The following is a 20,660-nucleotide window of genomic DNA, read 5'->3' as shown; positions in this document are numbered from 1 at the left end:
GTAGATTTGATTGACTGGAAACATGTCGGTGTGGTGGTGGGAGCGACCCGGGATGCAGCTGCTGGCAAGGGAGACGGGGAGTACCTGTACCCAATCCACACAGCATCACCTTTAAAATGATTATATGACGATGCTTTAATTTAATGGATCCGTTTATGTTATTATGATGCGTTGGTTTTTTATTTGAAATGAATAAACAACGCTCAATGGATTTATTAGCTGAGGCTTGATCGGTTGTGTTCTGATTTTTGTTTCTGTTATGGAGGTAGCCTACGCTATCTGCATATTGTGTTTGATGATATAGCTCTCAGCATCAGTACCAGGTTCAATCAGAAACACCTTGATGAACAACCACCACCAGGAAATACAAGGACTATTGCAATGGAGTCGCCTTTCACATAGATCACATCTCATCTGTAAACCAATGTACATAATAGAATATACCACCACGTTTGCTGGCGTTTTATTACATGGAGTTTTTTCCACCTTTATTTTCTGAGTATATTGTTTTTTGAAGTTACACATAAAAAAACGACCACTGCTCGCAAGCAATGGACGAGAAGAATATGACAAAAAGCGACGAGCAGCATCTGAGTTTGCAAAAAGCCTTGCAGCAGTGCGAGTTGGTGCAAAATATGATAGACATAAGCATTTCCAGCTTGGAGGGATTGAGGACCAAATGTGCCACATCTAACGACTTGACACAGAAAGAAATACGAACGCTGGAGGTAAGCAAAAGCACCCATTCCGTAGAATGAAAAAGGCTACGGCTGCGCTGAGGCTGCTAATCATGTATTTTGATCAAAATCACTGTTGGGTTGGTTGTCACGTCTATCATAGCCTATATCAACATCAATGTACATTATTCGATGTCGTTAAAATGGTTGACTATATCATTGGAATACTGTTTTTCCCCCCTTATGTTATACAGCCTAGATGTGTTTTATGCAGTGTAATAAATGAAGAAAAAGCTAGCTGCAGGGAGCAGGCTGTTGTGGGCTTGCGCATTCTGCAGGTGGTGGAAAGAAGGTGGTTTATTCAGCTCTAGAACTCTTCTCCATCAGAATTCTCCCTGAGAACGTTGAGGCCTAAACACTTTCTGTTTACGATTCATCATCATTATCATCATCATCATCAGTAATATGCTCTGCATATCATCAGCTAGATTGCAACAACTGTTATGCAAGTGTGTATTAGTGAAATTGAGATCCGATTTAATTGGCCCACAGGGTATTCCATAAATTGCGTTATGTAATGGACATGATGTTATCCAAAGACAGTGTAATGTTTTTTTATTTTTTTGTATCAAAACATACTCTGGGTACATTTCAGGTGCACTTAGGCCCTAAATGGTTTAAACCAGAGATTCCTGTGTATGTTACACAGGCAGGTGACTTTAAACGGAAGACATGTAAACAGAGGTCCAATGTGATGGGACTTGATGATGTGTGAGTAAAAAAGGGCACCATCATTATGCTCAACATAATGAGATGACATAGGCCTGTAATAGATGTACAATGAAGTTTTAGTGGCCACAGCTGGAGGAATAGCAGGCCTCTATATACTGTTTGTTTATTCATTTACCCAATCATGTAGTTTTCCCACAGGAAAAAAATCCACATCTATGCCTCTCATATGGACTTTATATATATAGGCACACCATTTTACAATATTTTGTAATTTGAAGGGATAAGTAGGCCTAGATGCTTGAGTTGAATTGAATTTCAGAGAGTAGATTGAAAACATACACTACATTAGGCTCTATAGCTAGGACTACAGTACATTATGGCCACTCGTTAACTTAATAGTCTACCTGTTTGGGTGAATGGAACATGCTGAATAGATTCCCCATGTCTAGCTAGGTTACAATTATTTGTTCTAACAAGTGTTCACACACAGTTTATCGTTCCCCACTCCCTAGCTACCAACCAAAAACACCACTTTGAAATGTACGCCTAATAGTTTGACTCAGGGAAACTGCTGTGTCATGCAGGTACAGCATCTTCAGTCAGGAAAAACATGGCTGCACTCAAACTCTAAAAAGACATGTCTGCCATTGACATGTGGCCTTATGGCCCTGTTATGTTAGTTAGGTGGTAGGTTTGCTGTATGTTTGCACATGCTGTCATGCACACTGTTTGGGCCTTCTGAGGCAGAGGGCACAGTACTAGAGGATTGGGCAGTCATATTTGGTAACATTTTACATTATGTTGCTCTTCTTCCTGTGTAGTTCTAATAGCATTATATTAGCATGTTGTTATCATGTATTCATAAGGGCCAAACGTGGTCAAGCAGTTGCCTCTCACAGATTTTAGCCATGGCATGGGTCAGGCTGTTGCTGTAAAAACGTTATTAATACATTTTATTTATTGATTGAGTGTGTTGGACAAGGCCTTTAGATTAGATACAGTTAAAGGTGCAATCTGCAATAGATACATCCATTTTTTACCTTTAAATGAATGAAATATAACCATTGATTCTTGAAGAATATCATTTAGAAATGCCTCATGAGATTAGTTAAACTGTTGTATTCCATCAGAACCCAAAATAGAAACTTGTTTAACTCCAAATATCACGATATCATGGATGGTCAGTCCTTGCATCTAAACTTTTGTTTGTCTATGAATTTGACAGTGGGTACATTTCTGCAGCCTACCCCTTAGCTTTTTACCACAACAGTGGTGGGGCATCATCTTTGGTATTGTTTGAACTGCAGATTGCCCCTTTAACTTGTATTCTCCAGGCCGGGTCAGGTTTCTGGCTTCATTGGCAGGTAACGTTGCACTTATAGTAGAATCATGCACTTGTTGCACCCCATAGTTTATTCATGATTTTTTACTTGCTGCACTTGTTGCATCTCCAACAAAGTCCTGTGTTAACACAGACATATGCAATATTATAGAAACAACAATTTACGAATGTGAAAGCATCTGACCATTGTGTCACGGGCGTCTGAAGAAGAGGACCAAGGTGCAGCGTGGTGAGCGTACATACTTTTATTTTAATGATGTCGCCAACAAAACAATAAACATACAGAAACGACCGTGAAGCTTAACTCGGCTATAATGCCGCTAACAAAGATAACTTCCCACCAAGACAGGTGGGAAAAAGGGCTACCTAAGTATGGTTCTCAATCAGAGACAACGATAGACAGCTGCATCTGATTGAGAACCACATCCGGCCAAACACAAAGAAATAGAAAACATAGAAATAAAGAAACTAGAATGCCCACCCTAGTCACCCTAGTAAAAGCCTCTCAATGGCCAGGGCGTGACACATTGCAACTGTGATATATGACTTTGTTTGTAAAATGTCCCCCTGTACAGTTCAAGACATTGAGAAGTGTGTTCTTATATCACAGGTTATTATGAGGGAGAAATTCAATATGAGGAATTTTGGGTTCACTTTGATTTGCCACTTTTTGCACAAAAGAGCTGTCTTGACTTACTGTGCAATACTTGTTGAAGGACAGTTTAACTGTTGTTAAACAGAACATACAGTACTCTACAATGCAATACAACTTAATTGATCCCTTTGGGGTTTCTGAATGTATGAATGGCTCATCTATTGAACTGTGGGTCAGTTTCCCAGGCACAGATTAAGCCTAGTCCTGGACTAAAAAGCTCTTCAATAGTGATTCTGCTTTGTTTGGCAGTGTCTCTCTGTTGTGAAGCAAGGTGCATGTGGGATAGGGTCGGACTATACTATATCACATGGGATAGGGTCAAAGTTCAGACTACACCATATCACATGGGATAGGGTCAGAGTTCAGACTACACCATATCACATGGGATAGGGTCAGAGTTCAGACTATACCATATCACATGGGATAGGGTCAGAGTTCAGACTATACCATATCACATGGGATAGCGTATCTCATATGCCTTTTTCATCATAGGAGATGTGTTTCAAGTTAAAAACACCCCATCTGAGTTATGACCAACACCTTCTCCCTAGTTACAATGACCAACACCTTTTCCCTAGTTACGATGACCAACACCTTCTCCCTAGTTACYATGACCAACACCTTCTCCCTKGTTACAATGACCAACACCTTCTCCCTAGTTACAATGACCAACACCTTCTCCCTAGTTACAATGACCAACACCTTCTCCCTAGTTACAATGACCAACACCTTCTCCCTAGTTACAATGACCAACACCTTCTCCCTAGTTACAATGACCAACACCTTCTCCCTAGTTACAATGACCAACACCTTCTCCCTAGTTACAATGACCAACACCTTCTCCCTAGTTACAATGACCAACACCTTCTCCCTAGTTACAATGACCAACACCTTTTCCCTAGTTACAATGGCCAACACCTTTTCCCTAGTGCAGACAAAACATTTCTGGCCCTACCATGGGAGCAGGTCAAATATCAGCTCTCCACACCCCAATGGTAACCATAACCTTCGGCTCAAAAAACACACTCACTAGCACCAGTGTGGAAAGACAACAACCTCCACACAAACCAGTGTTTCCTTTGTTTCTCTGGTTGCATTAGATGCTACTGTACTGTACTGACCCACTGTTTGCCATTCACCCCTTTAATAAACGAGCTGTATTGGACCTAGTCCGAGTTCTGAAAGTATTCAGACCCCTTCCCTTTTTCCACATTTTGTTAGGTCACAGCCTTATTCTAATTTTTTTAATTTTTTTAAACATATCCTCATCAATCTACACACAATACCCCATAATGTCAAAGCCAAAACAGGTCCTTGAGATGTTTCTACAACTTGATTGGAGTCCACCTGTGGTAAATTCAATTGATTCGACATGATTTGTAAAGGCACACACCTGTCTATATAAGGTCCCACAGTTGACAGTGCATGTCAGAGCAAAAACCAAGACATGAGGTAGAAGTAATTGTCCTTAGAGCTCAGAGACAGGATTGTGTCGAAGGCACAGATCTGGGGAAAGAGTACCAAAAAGGGAGAGAAGGGCCTTGGTCAGGGAGGTGACCAAGAACCCGATGGTCACTTTGACAGAGCTCCAGAGTTCCTTTGTGGAGATGGGAGAACCTTCCAGAAGGACAACTATCTCTGCAGCACTCCACCAATCAGGCCTTTATGGTAGAGTGGCCAGACGGAAGCCACTCCTCAGTTAAAGGCACATGTCAGCGCGCTCTCTGTGACCATGAGAAACAAGATTCTCTGGTCTGATGAAACGAAGATTGAACTCTTTGGCCTAAATGCCAAGTGTCACATCTGGAGGAAACCTGACACCATCCCTACGGTGAACCATGTTGGTGGCAGCATCATGCTGTGGGGATGTTTTTCAGCGGCAGGGACTGGGAGACTAATCAGGATCGAGGGAAAGATGAACGGAGCGAAGTACAGAGAGATATTTGATGAAAACCTGCTCCAGAGCACTCATATGACAAAGCAATGAGAAAAAAAACGATCTATTTTAGAATAAGGCTGTAAAGTAAACTTTTGGGCGATTCACTATATATATACACTACTGTTCAAAAGTTTGGGGTCACTTAGAGATTTTCTTGTTTTCGAAAGAAAAGCTTCTTTTTTTTGTCTATTAAAATAACACCAAATTTATCAGAAATACAGCATATTTTTTTACCTTTATTTAACAAGGCAAGTCAGTTAAGAACAAATTCTTATTTACAATGACGGCCTAGGAACAGTAGGTTAACTGTCTTGTTCAGTGGCAGAACGACAGATTTCTTACCTTGTCATCTCAGGGATTCAATCTAGCAACCTTTCAGTTACTGGCCCAACACTCTAACCACTAGGCTATGTAGACATTGTTAATGTTAATGTTGTTGTTAATTGTTAATGTAAATGACTATTGTAGCTGGAAACGGCTGATTTTTAGTGGAATATTAGGCATACAGAGGCCCATTATCAGCAACCATCACTCCTGTGTTCCAATGGCACGTTGTGTTAGCTAATCCAAGTTTATCATTTTAAAAGGCTAATTGATCATTAGAAAACCCTTTTGCCATTATGTTAGCACACTTGAAAACTGTTGTTCTGATTAAAGAAGCAATAAAACTGGCCTTCTTTAGACTAGTATCTGGAGCATCAGCATTTGTGGGTTCGATTACAGGCTCAAAATGGCCAGAAACAAATAACTTTCTTCTAAAATTCGTCAGTCTATTCTTGTTCTGGCCAGCATCCCGGAGTCGCCTCTTCACTGTTGACGTTGAGACTGGTGTTTTGCGGGTACTATTTAATGAAGCTGCCAGTTGAGGACTTGTGAGGCGTCTGTTTCTCAAACTAGACACTCTAATGTACTTGTCCTCTTGCTCAGTTGTGGACCAGGGCCTCCCACTCCTCTTTCTATTCTGGTTAGGGCCAGTTTGCTCTGTTCTGTGAAGGGAGTAGTACACAGCGTTGTACGAGATCTTCAGTTTCTTGGCAATTTCTCGCATGGAATAGCCTTCAGTTCTCAGAACAAGAATAAACTACAGGCCATTCAATTACAGGCCATTTTGAGCCTGTAATCGAACCCACAAATGCTGATGCTCCAGATACTCAACTAGTCTAAAGGCCAGTTTTATTGCTTCTTTAATCAGAACAACAGTTTTCAGCTGTGCTAATATAATGGCAAAAGGGTTTTCTAATGATCAATTAGCCTTTTAAAATGATAAACTTGGATTAGCTAACACAACGTGCCATTGGAACACAGGAGTGATGGTTGCTGATAATGGGCCTCTGTACACCTATGTAGATATTCCATTAAAAATCAGCCGTTTCCAGCTACAATTGTCATTTACAACATTAACAATGTCTACACTGTATTTCTGATCAATTTGACGTTATTTTAACAAAAAAAGTAATTTTCTTAAAAAAAACAAGGAAATTTCTAAGTGACCCCAAACTTTTGAACGGTAGTGTATATATCTACATGTTTTTAACATGTTTTCTCTAAATAAGCTTTGTTGTACAATTAAAGGTCAAATACAGTCAGCAAATAATTGAATGAATTCAGAACTCGTGAAGTTATGCCTAGGCTGAATATATGCGTTCCACAACCATATGACCCACTAATTATTTAATTATTTAATCAAAATAGTTGTAGCTGCTTTTTTTGTTGTTGCAATAATCACTGATCTGGCTTTTAGGTCTGTATATAAAAAATGCAATTTTTTTGTTACAAATTTAACCGGAATCATGCATAATGCACATTCACTAATAATGTAGTAGGCATTATTTAAAAAATTAACACTATTCTCATAAACAACCTCTCTAGCACAAGCCCACGTGCTAGTAAGTAGCCAGCTAATATCACGTTTAGCCAACTTGGATCTAGGTATAATTTCACAAGCTCTGAATTCAGTTAACAAGGCAAAACAGTTTAATTGTTATGAACACACCCTTCTGTCCGTCTCTGTTTGTTCAGCATGTTAGCCTGTCCACTTTGTTCAGATGTTGAAATCAAGTGGCCAACCATATTTCTCAGAATGAGAACGAGTTGCCGATTCCTTATGTAATTGTTTCATGTTTATTGCACATTTATTAAACAGACTAAATAGCTAGTATAACAATCGTTATTTGACTACAATGCTGCTGGCGATACAGGGGTACCGTAAAAACTGAGCATTCATTTTCCAGAATGAATGTTCATTGGTATACCGTTTTAGTAGTGTCTGCTCTGCTCGAAATTTGAGGAGTTCAAACATATACAGGGTATCGTTAGAAATGTTAACTTATCCTCTATTACAGTAAAATAATGTCTCAATGTGTGTTGGTGTCCATATGACCAATTCTGTTGGACCAAACCTCATAAGCAAATAGCAAGTGGAAAACGTTTGTCAGAGAGGAAGAAGTGATCTCTCATCTTTGTTGTTGGGAGTGGTAGAGGGAGGGGCTTGGGAGAAAGAGGCGAAGCGCGCCAAAATCTGTCCAAAATAAACCCAATGCGTTTCTATGCGCTTATTTTGAACCTATTGTCGCCTGTCTTCCCGCCTTTGGGACAACGATTCCCATTGTTAGGGCGGAGACATGAGGAACTCGTCATTATATCCAGATCTCTGGTGTAAATGGGAAGGTGAACAGCACAGAAGGAGCGAACGGAACGAGATCAAAAGACAACATGAACGTGGATATAAACGCTCATAAAAACGAAAAACACAAAAAAACTCGATTCTGCGATACAGGCGCAAAAACACACATTCGAATTTATGGAATTAATTCGATATATCGCCCAAGCCCTAGTTAATTTGTAAACATATTATGTCTTCATTTTAAGCCTAACATTTCAAATCAAATTTTATTGGTCACATACACATATTTAGCAGATATGTTTGCGGGTGTAGTGACATGCTTGTGTTCCTAGCTCCAACAGTGAAGTAATATCTATCAATTCACAACAATACACACATATAAAAGTAAAATAATGGAATTAAGAGATATATAAATATTAGGGCGAGCAATGTCGGAGTGGCATTGACCAAAATACAGTAGAATAGAATACAGTATATACATATAAAATGAGTAAAGCAGTATGTAAACATTATTAATAAAGTGACTAGTGTTCCATTATTAAAGTGACCAGTGATTCCATGTCTGTGTGTATAGGGCAGCAGTCTCTTAGGTGCAGGCTTCAGTAACCGGGTGGGAGCCGGCTAGTCAAGAAGCTATACATGGTGTCGCAGGGCGTCCATTTAGACTGCTAGCTGGCTGCAATAATTTAATTACTTGTTCAGGAATTAAAGTTGGAAATCCAAACATTGCAGATTGTAAAATTAATGTGCAATACAACAGCATACTAATCAGCTACCAATTGTTTTATATAGGGTAACATGGGGTAAGACGCCCCCCTAAGATCAATGTCTGTTTGCTGACAACAAATACGTTTAGAGAATTTTTTTAAAGGTGGATGATGACCATGCTTAGGGTAACACACTATAAAGGAAAATACATGGCTACAGTTGACAGATCTTTAGTTATTTAATAAAACATGTGGCAGGCCTTAATGCCTGGCAATTTTCAATAGCTTTCAGGGCACAACAAAATGCCTCTTCGCCATAGCCACCACAATCAGATATTTTCTTGTAAACTCTCATCCGTTCTTTAGAACGCTGGATAACTGACCCCTAACCCCTATTCTGACACTAACCTAACCCTAACCCCTATTCTGACCCTAACCTAACTCTAACCCCTATTCTGACCCTAACGCCTATTCTGACCCTAACCTAACCCTAACCCCTATTCCTACCCTAACCTAACCCTAACCCCTATTCTGACCCTAACCTAACCCTAACCCCTATTCTGACCCTAACCCCAACCGTGGCCCCAATTTTAACTCTATTAGCTTATGCTAACTAGCTGGCTAGCATGTATTTCCCCTCAGACTTTCTGCTAGTGAGGTTGCAAGCTAGCTAACTGGGTGCTAGCTAGCTATGCTAGCAGGCATTAGCTTATGCTAACTAGCTGGCTAGCATTTATTTCACCTCATACTTTCTGCTAGTGAGGTTGCTAGTTGGCTAACTGGGCTAGCCAGTGTCTAAATCACAGCTAGACTTGCTTGGGCCAAGCCACATGAGCAATGGACATTAGATCTGTCCTTTGGTCTGATTTTTGAGCGTTTTAGTTCCAACCGCCGTGTCTTTGTGAGACGCACATGAGGTGAACGGTTGATCTCTGCATGTGTAGTTCCCACCGTTAAGCATGGAGGAGGAGGTGTGATGGTGTGGGGTGCTTTGCTGGTGACACTGTCGGTGATTTATTTGAGAACTTAAATAAACTTAAATTAACTTAAACTTAAACTTAAATAAAGGTGAAATAAATAAATACATTTTTTTTTACAATTCAAGGCACAGCATGGCTACCACAGCATTCTGCAGTGATACTCCATCCCATCTGGTTTGCGCTTAGTGGGACTATCATTTGTTTTTTTAACAGGACAATGACCCAACCCACCTCCAGGCTGTGTAAGGGCTATTTGACCAAGAAGGAGAGTGATGTAGTCCTGCATCAGATGACCTGGCCTCCAAAATCCCCCGACCTCAACCAAATTGAGATGGTTTTGGATGAGTCGGACCGCAGAGTGAAGGAAAAGCAGCCAACAAGTGCTCAGCATATATGGGAACTCCTTCAAAACTGTTGGAAAAGCATTCCAGGTGAAGCTGGTTGAGAGAATGCCAAGACTGTGCAAAGCTGTCATCAAGGCAAAGGGTGGCTTTGAAGAATCTCAAATCTCAAATATATTTTGATTTGTTTAACACTTGTTTGGTTACTACATGATTCCATATGTGTTATTTCATAGTTTTGATATCTTCACTATTATTCTACAATGTAGAAACTAGTAAAAATAAAGAAAAACCCTTGAATGAGAAGGTGTTCTAAAACTTTTGACCGGTAGTGTACTTTATGCACAGTAGCTTGCGAGGTCATGATGAGTGCTCTGTTGCATTTAGTTATCTAAACTTTCTAAACTTTCTAAGCTTTGAAAACATTCTAAGCTTGGAGCCCTTAAAATACAAAGATTGAAAGTCATTTTTTATTGTAGGTAGTTTGAGTCTTTGTAAACAAACATTGTATAGCTTCAAAATATGTTTGATCTAATGCAGCCTTTTTGAAACGGGACTCCCAGCCATTCCATGTATTTGATCAATTCCAGAGCTAGCACACCTGATTAAACTTGCCAACTTGACTAGGTGAATTAATCAATGTGAATTGACTAGGTGAATTGTCAACTTGACTAGGTGAATTGRCAACTTGACTAGGTGAATTGTCAACTTGACTAGGTGAATTGTCAACTTGACTAGGTGAATTGTCAACTTGACTAGGTGAATTGCCAACTTGACTAGGTGAATTGTCAACTTGACTAGGTGAATTGTCAACTTGACTAGGTGAATTGTCAACTTGACTAGGTGAATTAGTCAAGTTGTGAATTGACTTGGTGAATTAGTCAAGTTGTGAATTGACTAGGTGAATTAGTCAAGTTGTGAATTGACTTGGTGAATTAGTCAAGTTGTGAATTGACTTGGTGAATTAGTCAAGTTGTGAATTAACTAGGTGAATTGCCAACTTGACTAGGTGAATTAATCAATGTGAATTGACTAGGTGAATTGTCAACTTGACTAGGTGAATTGCCAACTTGACTAGGTGAATTGTCAACTTGACTAGGTGAATTAGTCAAGTTGTGAATTGACTAGGTGAATTGTCGACTTGACTAGGCAAATTAATCATTGTGAATTGACTAGGTGAATTGTCAACTTGACTAGGTGAATTCATCAAGTTGTGAATAGACTAGGTGAATTAGTCAAGTTGTGAATTGACTAGGCAAATTAATCAATGTGAATTGACTAGGTGAATTGTCAACTTGACTAGGTGAATTGTCAACTTGACTAGGTGAATTAGTCAGAATGTTAATTGACAAGGTGAATTGCTAACTTGACTAGGTGAATTAGGTGTGCTAGTTCAGGACAAAATTGTGAAACGTCTGTTCCCAGAGGAGAGGTTTGAAAAGCACTGCTCTCTCAATATATAGATGGTGAGTCCTTGCATCCATAGCTGTGTAACACATTTGGGTTGTGCTTCTCCAGCTCTAACTCACACATGTCCCTCTGTCCCCCCCTGCAGGGAAAGCTGGTGAAGTACTTCAGTCGCCAGCTGTCCTGTAAGGTGAGAGTGGCCTTACAGGAGGACACCACTGAGCTACAGGACTTCCCCCGTCTGGGACACTGGTTCCGTATAGTCAACCTGAGGAAGGAGGTCACTGAGGTACTTTGATTTGCATCTAGGTATCACAATCACTGTGAGAAAAACCTTCTTACAAATAGCCGATGGTCTGCAAAATTTGGGATAATAAAAGTAAAGGGAAAACAATACATTTACATTTTAGTAATTTAGCAGCAGTGTTGCGGTCAATTCCATTTAAATTCCAGTCATTTCAGGAAGTAAACGAAATTAGAACTCCCAATTCCACATTTTCCTCTGAAAATTGAAAAGTTTTGAAGAGGATTGGAATTTGAATTTTATCTGTACTTCCTGCTTACAAGAGCGGTCAGGATGGTGGATCGGACTAACACCTCATCATAAACAAACATTGTTTTCAATTTCTATAAGCCCAACATAGTCTTCTTCCTTTGCCCAAAACACATCACTTCCTGAACCTTCTCGAGTGCTACCTTGTCTCTCTAGCATGCATTGTTGTTACTAGCACTGTCTTTGCTACTTTTATTGATGAAAAGTTTTACTTACTTCAACTCTGATATGTGGTTGTCTAGCTTCATTAAGATGAATGCATTAAGTTCAAGTCGCTACGGATAAGAGCGTCTGCTAAATGACTAACATGTCTATGACCCCAACCCTGTTTAGACACTCTTATCCAGAGTCACATACAGTTAGTGCATTCGTCTTAAGGTAGCTAGGTGAGACAACCACATATCACAGTCAGTCACAGTAAGCAACAACAAAAATATATACAAAAAGAAGTAGCTATCAGCATAGTCAGTGCTGGTAAGAAAAGACAAGTGTGGGAGCACGTTTCTGTCTTCCCTGGCCATATGATCTTTTATTTTATATACCGAACAAAAATATAAACGCTACAATTTCAAAGATTTTACTCAGTTTACATGTCATATGAGGAAATCAGTCAATTGAAATCAATTCGTTAGGCCCTAATCTATGGATTTCACATGACTGCGAATAAAGATATGCATCTGTTGGTCACAGATACCTTAAAAAAAATGGGCCTCACAATAGGCCTCAGGATCTGGTCACAATATTTCTGTGCATTCAAATTGTTATCGATAACATGCAATTGTGTTCGTTGTCCGTAGCTTATGCCTGCCCATAACATAACTCCACCGCCACCATGGGACACTGTTCACAATGTTGACATCAGCAAACCGCTTACCCACACGACGCCATACACATGGTCTGCAGTTGTGAGCCCAGCTGGATGTACTGCCAAATTCTCTTAAATTACTTTGGAGGCGGATTATGGTAGAGAAATTAACATTAAATTCTCTGACAACAGCTCTGGTGGACATTGCCGAGGTCAGAATGCCAATTGCATGCGCCCTCAACACTTGAGACATATGTGGCATTGTGTTGTGTGACAGGGATGTAAACTCATTTGTGCACAACATTTGAGAGAAATAAGATTTTTGTGCACATGGAACATTTCTGGGATCTTTTATTTCAGCTCATGAAACATGGGACCAACACTTTACATGTTGTGTTTATATTTTAGTTCAGTGTATAATCTAAAATACCTGATCTTATATCAGCATTCTCTGATACTCTTGGTAAATACAGGTCCAGGGCTATCAAACTCCATTTCTGTGTGTGTTAGTTTGGGCGCATGTGTGTTAGCCTGGGTGCCAGTCTGTTTCTGCTCTCTAGCCAACTCCTGATGGAATCATCATGACAATGAAGTAGGCAGAAGCACAAACAGATCTGGGACCAGGCTACTTGTATGTGTGTTCTGTAGGAGATGGGTCCAGGCGAGGTGACTCTAGAGGGGCTGTTGGAGATGAGTGATGAGGAGGTGTGTGAGGCCATGGAGAAGTTTGGAGCCAACGACGAGGAGTGTGCCCGGCTCAATGCCTCTCTGACCTGCCTAAGGAGGGCCCACAAGTCAGGTAGGAACCCTACACACTTGGAGGGAGAGGGAGGAAAGGTAGACAGTGGGGACAAGTCAGGTATTTATTTAACTTTCATTTAACTAGGCAAGTGTGTTAAGAACAAATTCTTATTTACAATGACGGCCTACCCCGGCCAAACCCATGCGCCACCCTATGGGACCCCAATCACAGCCGGATGTGATACAGCCTGGAATTGAATCAGGGACTGTAGTGACACCTCTTGCACAGCGACGCAGTGCCTTAGACCGCTGCACCACTCGGTAGGGCCCCTAACACATGCCGTCTCTGAGGAAGGGAGAGAGGGAGGGAAGAAGGGAGGGGAGAGAGGGGGAGGGCACTCTGGGACGTAACTGACTCCTCTAGGTTGTTATTGCCTGAGTTCATGGGGAGTTTTCAGTTAGTGCTTTATACAGTAGCCTTGTATTACTATCGCGATCTCGCAAGCTTACATAAAAATAAAGCCATCCTAATATTGAGTTGCACCCTCCTTTGGCCTCAGAACAGCCTCAAGTCATTGGGGATGGACTACACAGTGTTGAAAGCGTTCCACAGGGATGCTGGCCCATATTGACTCCAATGCTTCCCACAGTTGTGTCAAGAAGGCTGGATGTCCTTTGGGTGGTGGACCATTGTTGATACACATGGGAAACTGTTGGGCGTGAGAAACCAAGCAGCATTGCAGTTCTTGACACACTCAAATCAGGGCGCCTGGCCCTTACTACCAAACCCAGTTCAAAGGCACTTAAAACTTTTGTCTGGCCCATTCACCCTCTGAATGGCACACATACACAATACATGTCTCAATTGTTTCAAGGCTTAAAGGTCCTTCTTCAATGTGTCTCCTTCCTTTCATCTACACTGATTTATGGCAGGTAGCCGGCAGGTAGCCTAGTGGTTAGAGTGTTGGGCCAGTAACCGAAAGGTTGCTAGATCAAATTCCTGAGTTGACAAGGTAAAAATCTGTCGTTCTGCCCCAGGCAGTTAACCCACTGTTCCTAGGCCGTCTTTGTAAATAATAATTTGTTCTTAACTGACTTGCCTAGTTAAATCAAAAAGTTGACATCAATTATGGATCATAGCTTTCACCTGAATTCACTTTGTCAGTCTGTCATGGAAAGTTCCTAATGTTTTGTACACAGTGTGTTTCACTACAAGCAAAACATATTTACTGAGCTCTCCAACCCTGTTCATGGAGAGCTACCGTCCTATAGGTTTGAAGTCCAACACTAATCTTGTGCACTTGATTCTAATAATTAGCTGGTTGATAAACTAAATCAGCTAAGTTACAGGAGGGTAGCTCTCCAGGAACAGTGTTGGAGAGAAAACCAACACAAGGGTAACTCTCCAGGAACAGGGTTGGAGAGAAAACCAACACAAGGGTAACTCTCCAGGAACAGGGTTGGAGAGNAAGGGTAACTCTCCAGGAACAGGGTTGGAGAGAAAACCAACACAAGGGTAACTCTCCAGGAACAGGGTTGGAGAGAAAACCAACACAAGGGTAGCTCTCCAGGAACAGGGTTGGAGAGAAAACCAACACAAGGGTAGCTCTCCAGGAACAGGGTTGGAGAGAAAACCAACACAAGGGTAACTCCAGGAACAGGGTTGGAGAGAAAACCAACACAAGGGTAACTCTCCAGGAACAGGGTTGGAGAGCAGTGGTGGAAAAAGTACCCAAATGTCATACTTGAGTAAAAATAAGATACCTTAATAGAAAATGACTCAAGTGAGTCACCCAGTAAAATACTACTTGAGTAAAAGTCTAAAAGTATTTGGTTTTAAATATACTTAAGAATCAAAAGTAAATGTAATTGCTAAAATGTACTTAATTATCAAAAGGAAAAGTACAAGTCTAAATAATTTAAAATTCCTTATAATATAATATAATTTATTTTAAGCTAAGCAGATGGCCACATTTTCTAGTATATATATTTTTTTAACAGATAGCCAGAGGCTTGCTCCAACCCAGACATAATTTAAAAACGAAGCATGTGTTTAGTGACTCCGCCAGATCAGAGGCAGTAGGGATGACCAAGGATGTTCTCTTGATAAGTGTGAAATAGACAATTTTCCTGTCCAAGTACTTTTGGGTGTCAGGGAAAATGTAGGAGTAAAAAGTACATAATTTTCTTTAGGAATGTAGTGAAGTAAAATATTAATAGCAAAGTAAAGTAGAGATACCCCAAAAAAGCTACTTAAGTAGTACTTTCAAGTATTTTTACCCAAGTACTTTACACCACCTGATCTATACAGTTCATGAGGACTTTTCATGAACTGGTGAATGCCGCCATCTGCTGACCAGATTTAGCAACACAGTATGAAGTCAATATAGCCTGGATGCCTGTCTCATGACATGACACATTGAGGAATGAAGGGGTGGAGATACAATGACTGGTGGGATTGAATCTGTTGACTCTGCTAGTCTATTCTGCTGTGTTAGTGGGAAAGCCTGCACACCTTAAGATCACTTCTGTAGGTCAATTGCACACAAATTCCAACTGAAATTTGACTTCTGCTTTTAACCCAACCCCTCCAAAAGACACATGCAGGATTTGGCTGCAACCCTGGGCGCCCAGGAAGCTGTTGTGGAGGGTTAAATGCCTTGCTCAAGGGCACAACGACAGGCAATGGCATCTTGAATTTGATAACAGCAACCTTCTGGATGCCAGCTCACTTCCTGCCAGATTTGTCCCGTCTGACCTGGGTTTCAAACTGGCAACCCTCCAGTTGCTGGCTTGCCTCTCTAACCGCTAGGCTGCCTGCTGCCCCGTGGGTCTCCAGCACCAGGTTTTAACAGGGAAATATCTAAGAGTTAAATGATCCATATTGAGTTATTAATTGCTCTTGCCATTATAGGACAAATGAAGCTCTCTGCCCTCGTATACTGTAACAGCCACTTTTAGTACCCTTTACCTGTGACTGCGTGACATCCTCACAGTAGTCCCCTCGTTCCTCTCCATGGGTGCATGGGTGCATCTCAATAGTCTCCTTGTCTCATTTCCTTCATCTCCACTGATGACAATGGAAACCAAATTATTGCACGGCATTACAAGACATTACACCATTTTGCTTTCACCTGTCCAGTGTTTTCAGATCAGTATAGATGAAGGGAGGATATGAGGAAAGGAGGCTGCTGCGGATGATTGAGATGCACCCTCCCAGCATACAGAGCATGTAGCCCGTTGGCATTTTGTCCAATAGGGGGCAGCACAGACCACATGTTTATTTTCAGAACTAAACAGTCTAGTGTTGTAGTTTTGCTTGCTGAGCAGAAGGGGATAGTAGACCATCACAAAACTAGGTTTGATGTGTGTGTCAACCCCCCTACACACACGTTCATTCATTCCCACCAGATGTGTCTCTTAGATGAGTCACTGGGAATACTTTATGTTATCAAGCCAAGTTGAGAAGAGTTGTATTTGTCGGTGCAGTGTTCTCCTCGTCACGGTCATAGTACACAGACCGGGAATATTTTTTCTCCATATGAAAAGAGAGCAGATGTTGCTTTAGGAAAATGTGTCCATGTACCAAACTGCTGTCAGATAACATAATGTCCCGTCAGTCCCAACGTTCATCTTACGACCACTTCCCTTCCCTGCTTTGATTCTACACACAGCTAACTCCAGTAATAATAATAATAATGAAGAACTTGTTCTCAACTGGCCTACCTGGTTAAATAAAGGCAAAATAATAAATAAATAAAAAATTAATAATAATGGATTTATAAAGCTCCTTTCTACCGACTGAGCTGCTCAAAGTGCTTTACATAGTAAGGGGGGGGGGGGGAACTCACCCACCACCAACTTGTGGCACCCACTTGGGTGATGCACAGCAACCGTTTGCCAATTAGGAATGAAGGGTTGATTAGGTGGCCATGATGGAATGGGGCCAGGTTGGGAATTTAGCCAGGACACCGGGGTTAACACCCCTACTCTTGCGACAAGTGCCATGGAATCTGTAATGACCACAGAGAGTCAGGACACCCGTTTAACGTACCATCTGAAAGACAGCACCCTACTCAGAGCAGTAGGCAGGTTCATTGCAGCCTGTGGGTGTTGAATAGGCTCTGGCTAAACAAACGCCACACACACACACACCACACACAACACACACACACCACACCAACCACACACACACACACACACACACACACACACACACACACACACACACACACACACACACACACACACCACACACACACACACACTGGTCTGGCCTGTGTTCTGTTCCTAAGCCTGATTAGATTTTAACCAGTAGCTGATTGGCTGCTGAGTTCCAACTTCCTCCAACGGAGACAGCCCGGAGATTGGACACCCATACAGAGTCCAGTTGGGTGTTTGGTGTGTTGCCTAGTTGTAGTTGTTCCAACCAAACTAATAGATCACACACACACACACATAGGCTAGGCCTGTAACATCAGTGGCGTTTGGTGCCGTTTAAGATGAGGGAGGACAAATTTATTTTTTGTGAGCACGGCTTTATTTGTATAACAGCATATTGGATGACTGCCATTCATATTCCATTCAGCCAGCTCAATGTAAATCAATGGGTGTAGGCTACTACTCATAACTAACATTTTCCTATACCATCGGAGGTTGCTAGAATCTAGCCTATGAATTAAAGTTAACAACATAGGTGCAGACACGTCGAGAGAAAAATTTGAGTAATCAAGTGACAGACATACACATTCAATACGCCTTGCACACTCTTGCCTGCATCTAGCTGATCTAGGGTGTAATAATTAGTCCAACAGTTGCAAACATAAGTTTCTATTTCTACAAATTCAGGTATGTTTTTTCACAGAATAGGTCAAATGAATACACCCTAATCACAACGCGAAACACAGTTAAAATTTCACAGCAGCCACATACAAACAGCATTGTCCCTTTGACCGTGTATAATTGCTTCTCGCATCTACACGCTCTCCTCTTCTCACCTTTTCCCTTCGCTTGTGGACCTCAGTGCACAACATATCAGCTGTCTGTGACCAGGCAAAAAAAATAATCCAAGCCAAACATTCATATCATAACCGCTAACCTCTACACACAAACCTACATTGTTGTCACCATATTAGCTAACGTCATAGTCAACATACCTACTAGAACTACGTGTTAGTAAATCTGCTACAATCATGCAGTACAGTTTAGTCAGCATGCAGTTTGGCAGTTACACGGGTGGCCTGGTGGCAATAAATTATTAAAACCAAAAGCTTATCTTGACTTGGAAGAGTTCCAGTGTTGGATAGAATAGCAGCTAGCTATCATAGCATCCCTCTTGTTTGAGCCAGGTGTTTGAGTAGGCTAAACTAGCTAGCTGCATTCTCTAGCTAAGAAAGTGAAAACAAATAAGAGTCAACTACTCACCACATTTGATCCACTGCAGTGCTAGCTAGCTGTAGCTTATGCTTTCAGTATTAGATTCATTCTTGATCCTTTGATGGTGAACAACATATCAGTCCCTGTTTTGAGCCAGGTGTTTGAGTAGGCTAAACTAGCTAGCTGCATTCTCTAGCTAAGAAAGTGAAAACAAATAAGAGTCAACTACTCATCACGTTTTATCCACTGCAGTGCTAGCTAGCTGTAGCTTATGCTTTCAGTACTAGATTCATTCTGTGATCCTTTGATTTGGTGGACAACATGTCAGTTCATGCTGCAAGAGCTCTGATAGGTTGGAGGATGTCCTCCGGAAGTTGTCATGATTACTGTGTAAGTCTATGGAAGGGGGTGAGGACCACGATCCTCCTAGGTTTTGTATTGAAGTCACTGTACCCAGAGGAGGACGGAAGCTAGCTCTCCTCCAGCTACTGTAGACCTTCATTGCATAACAGTGTGTTTTAATCAAATATTTGGTGAAGTTAATATATTTATTGTAGTTTTATCTGAAAATAATAACTTTTTTAATGTTTCAGTATTTTTATTTTAATGAAATTCACTGAGGAGGATGGTCCTCCTCTGAGGAGCATCCACTGCTGTACATGAAACAGACCAAAGCCAGCCCAATTCAGCCCAATTATAAATGATATAGTCATGCATAACATGGATAGCTAAGAGTTGTAACTCTGTATTGTACAGACAGATACAGATACAGTTACTGTTCTCCTCAGTCATCCTGCTTCTCACGGTCAGCAAAGGGGTTGGACACACACACACATACTCTAATGTACTCTTTTCAAACGGGTGGCCGGCGAGAGGTGTGAATGTAACGGGAACACCACACACTGCGCGACTGCTATTAGGGCCTCTCATACTCAGAGCGAAAGGGAGAGAAAGGCATATTTTGTCTCCCAGGTCACGTCTCAAATGGCACCCTATTCCATTTATAGTGCACTTCTTTTGATAAGGGCCCATAAGGCCCTGGTCAAAAGTAGTGCCCTATATAGGGAATAGGTTGCCATTTGGTACGCAGTCTCATCCCCAGGCTCATCCCCATTCTCCAGCCCCAGCCTCATCCCCAGTCTCCAGCACCCTCCTCAGACTCCAGCCCCATCCTCAGCCTCCAGCCCCAGCCTCATCCCCAGAGGACTGGACAAGAGAATAGAATGGAAGAGCGAAGAGGAGGAGAGGAAAGACAAGAGAGGAGAGAAGAAGGACTGGACACGAGAATAGAGACAGCGAGAGGGAGGAGAGGACCGAGAGAGAGACGAGGGAGGGCCAGAAGGGAAGGGAGCAAGAGAGGAGAGAGGACAAGAGAGGAGAGGAGGAGAAGAGAGTAAGGAGAGGAGGAGGGGAGAAGAGAGGAGAGGACCAAGAAGAGGAGAGGACAAGAGAGGAGGAGAGGAGGAAACAGAGAGAGAGGAGGAGAGGGGGCGAAGAGAGGCAAGAAGGAGAGGAGGAGGAGAGGAGGTGGGGACAGAGAGGAGAGGAGAGAGGATGTAGAGAACAAGAAGGAGAGGAGAGGACGAGAGGAGTAGAGGAAGAGCAAGAGGAGGAGAGGAGGAGACAAGCGAGGAAGAGGAGAGGAGAGGAGAGGAGAGGAGAAGGAGAGGAGCAGGAGAGGAGAGGAGAGGAGAGGAGAGGAGGAGGAGAGGAGAGGAGAGGCAGGAGAAAGGCCAAGAAGGAGGGAGAGGACGAAGAGGAGAGGACAAGAAGAGAAGAGAA

At 41.7% G+C, this 20,660-nt stretch overlaps 1 protein-coding gene across 1 annotated transcript in view; it reads left to right on the top strand.

Annotated features, from left to right (window-relative positions):
* LOC111957589 (kinase suppressor of Ras 2) overlaps positions 1-20,660 on the top strand; it is a 134,954-nt gene continuing 114,294 nt past the window's right edge. Inside the window, exons 1-3 of the mRNA XM_070436911.1 lie at positions 1-728; positions 11,552-11,692; positions 13,410-13,560. Coding sequence (XP_070293012.1) covers positions 552-728; positions 11,552-11,692; positions 13,410-13,560 — 469 coding nt within the window. The 5' untranslated portion in view covers positions 1-551. The remainder of the gene's footprint in view (positions 729-11,551; positions 11,693-13,409; positions 13,561-20,660) is intronic.

This window comes from Salvelinus sp. IW2-2015, linkage group LG33 (assembly GCF_002910315.2).
Source record: "Salvelinus sp. IW2-2015 linkage group LG33, ASM291031v2, whole genome shotgun sequence".
NCBI lineage: Eukaryota > Metazoa > Chordata > Actinopteri > Salmoniformes > Salmonidae > Salvelinus > Salvelinus sp. IW2-2015.
The sequence above is the reverse complement of the archived record's forward strand: the minus strand, read 5'-3'. Positions and strand labels throughout refer to the sequence as shown.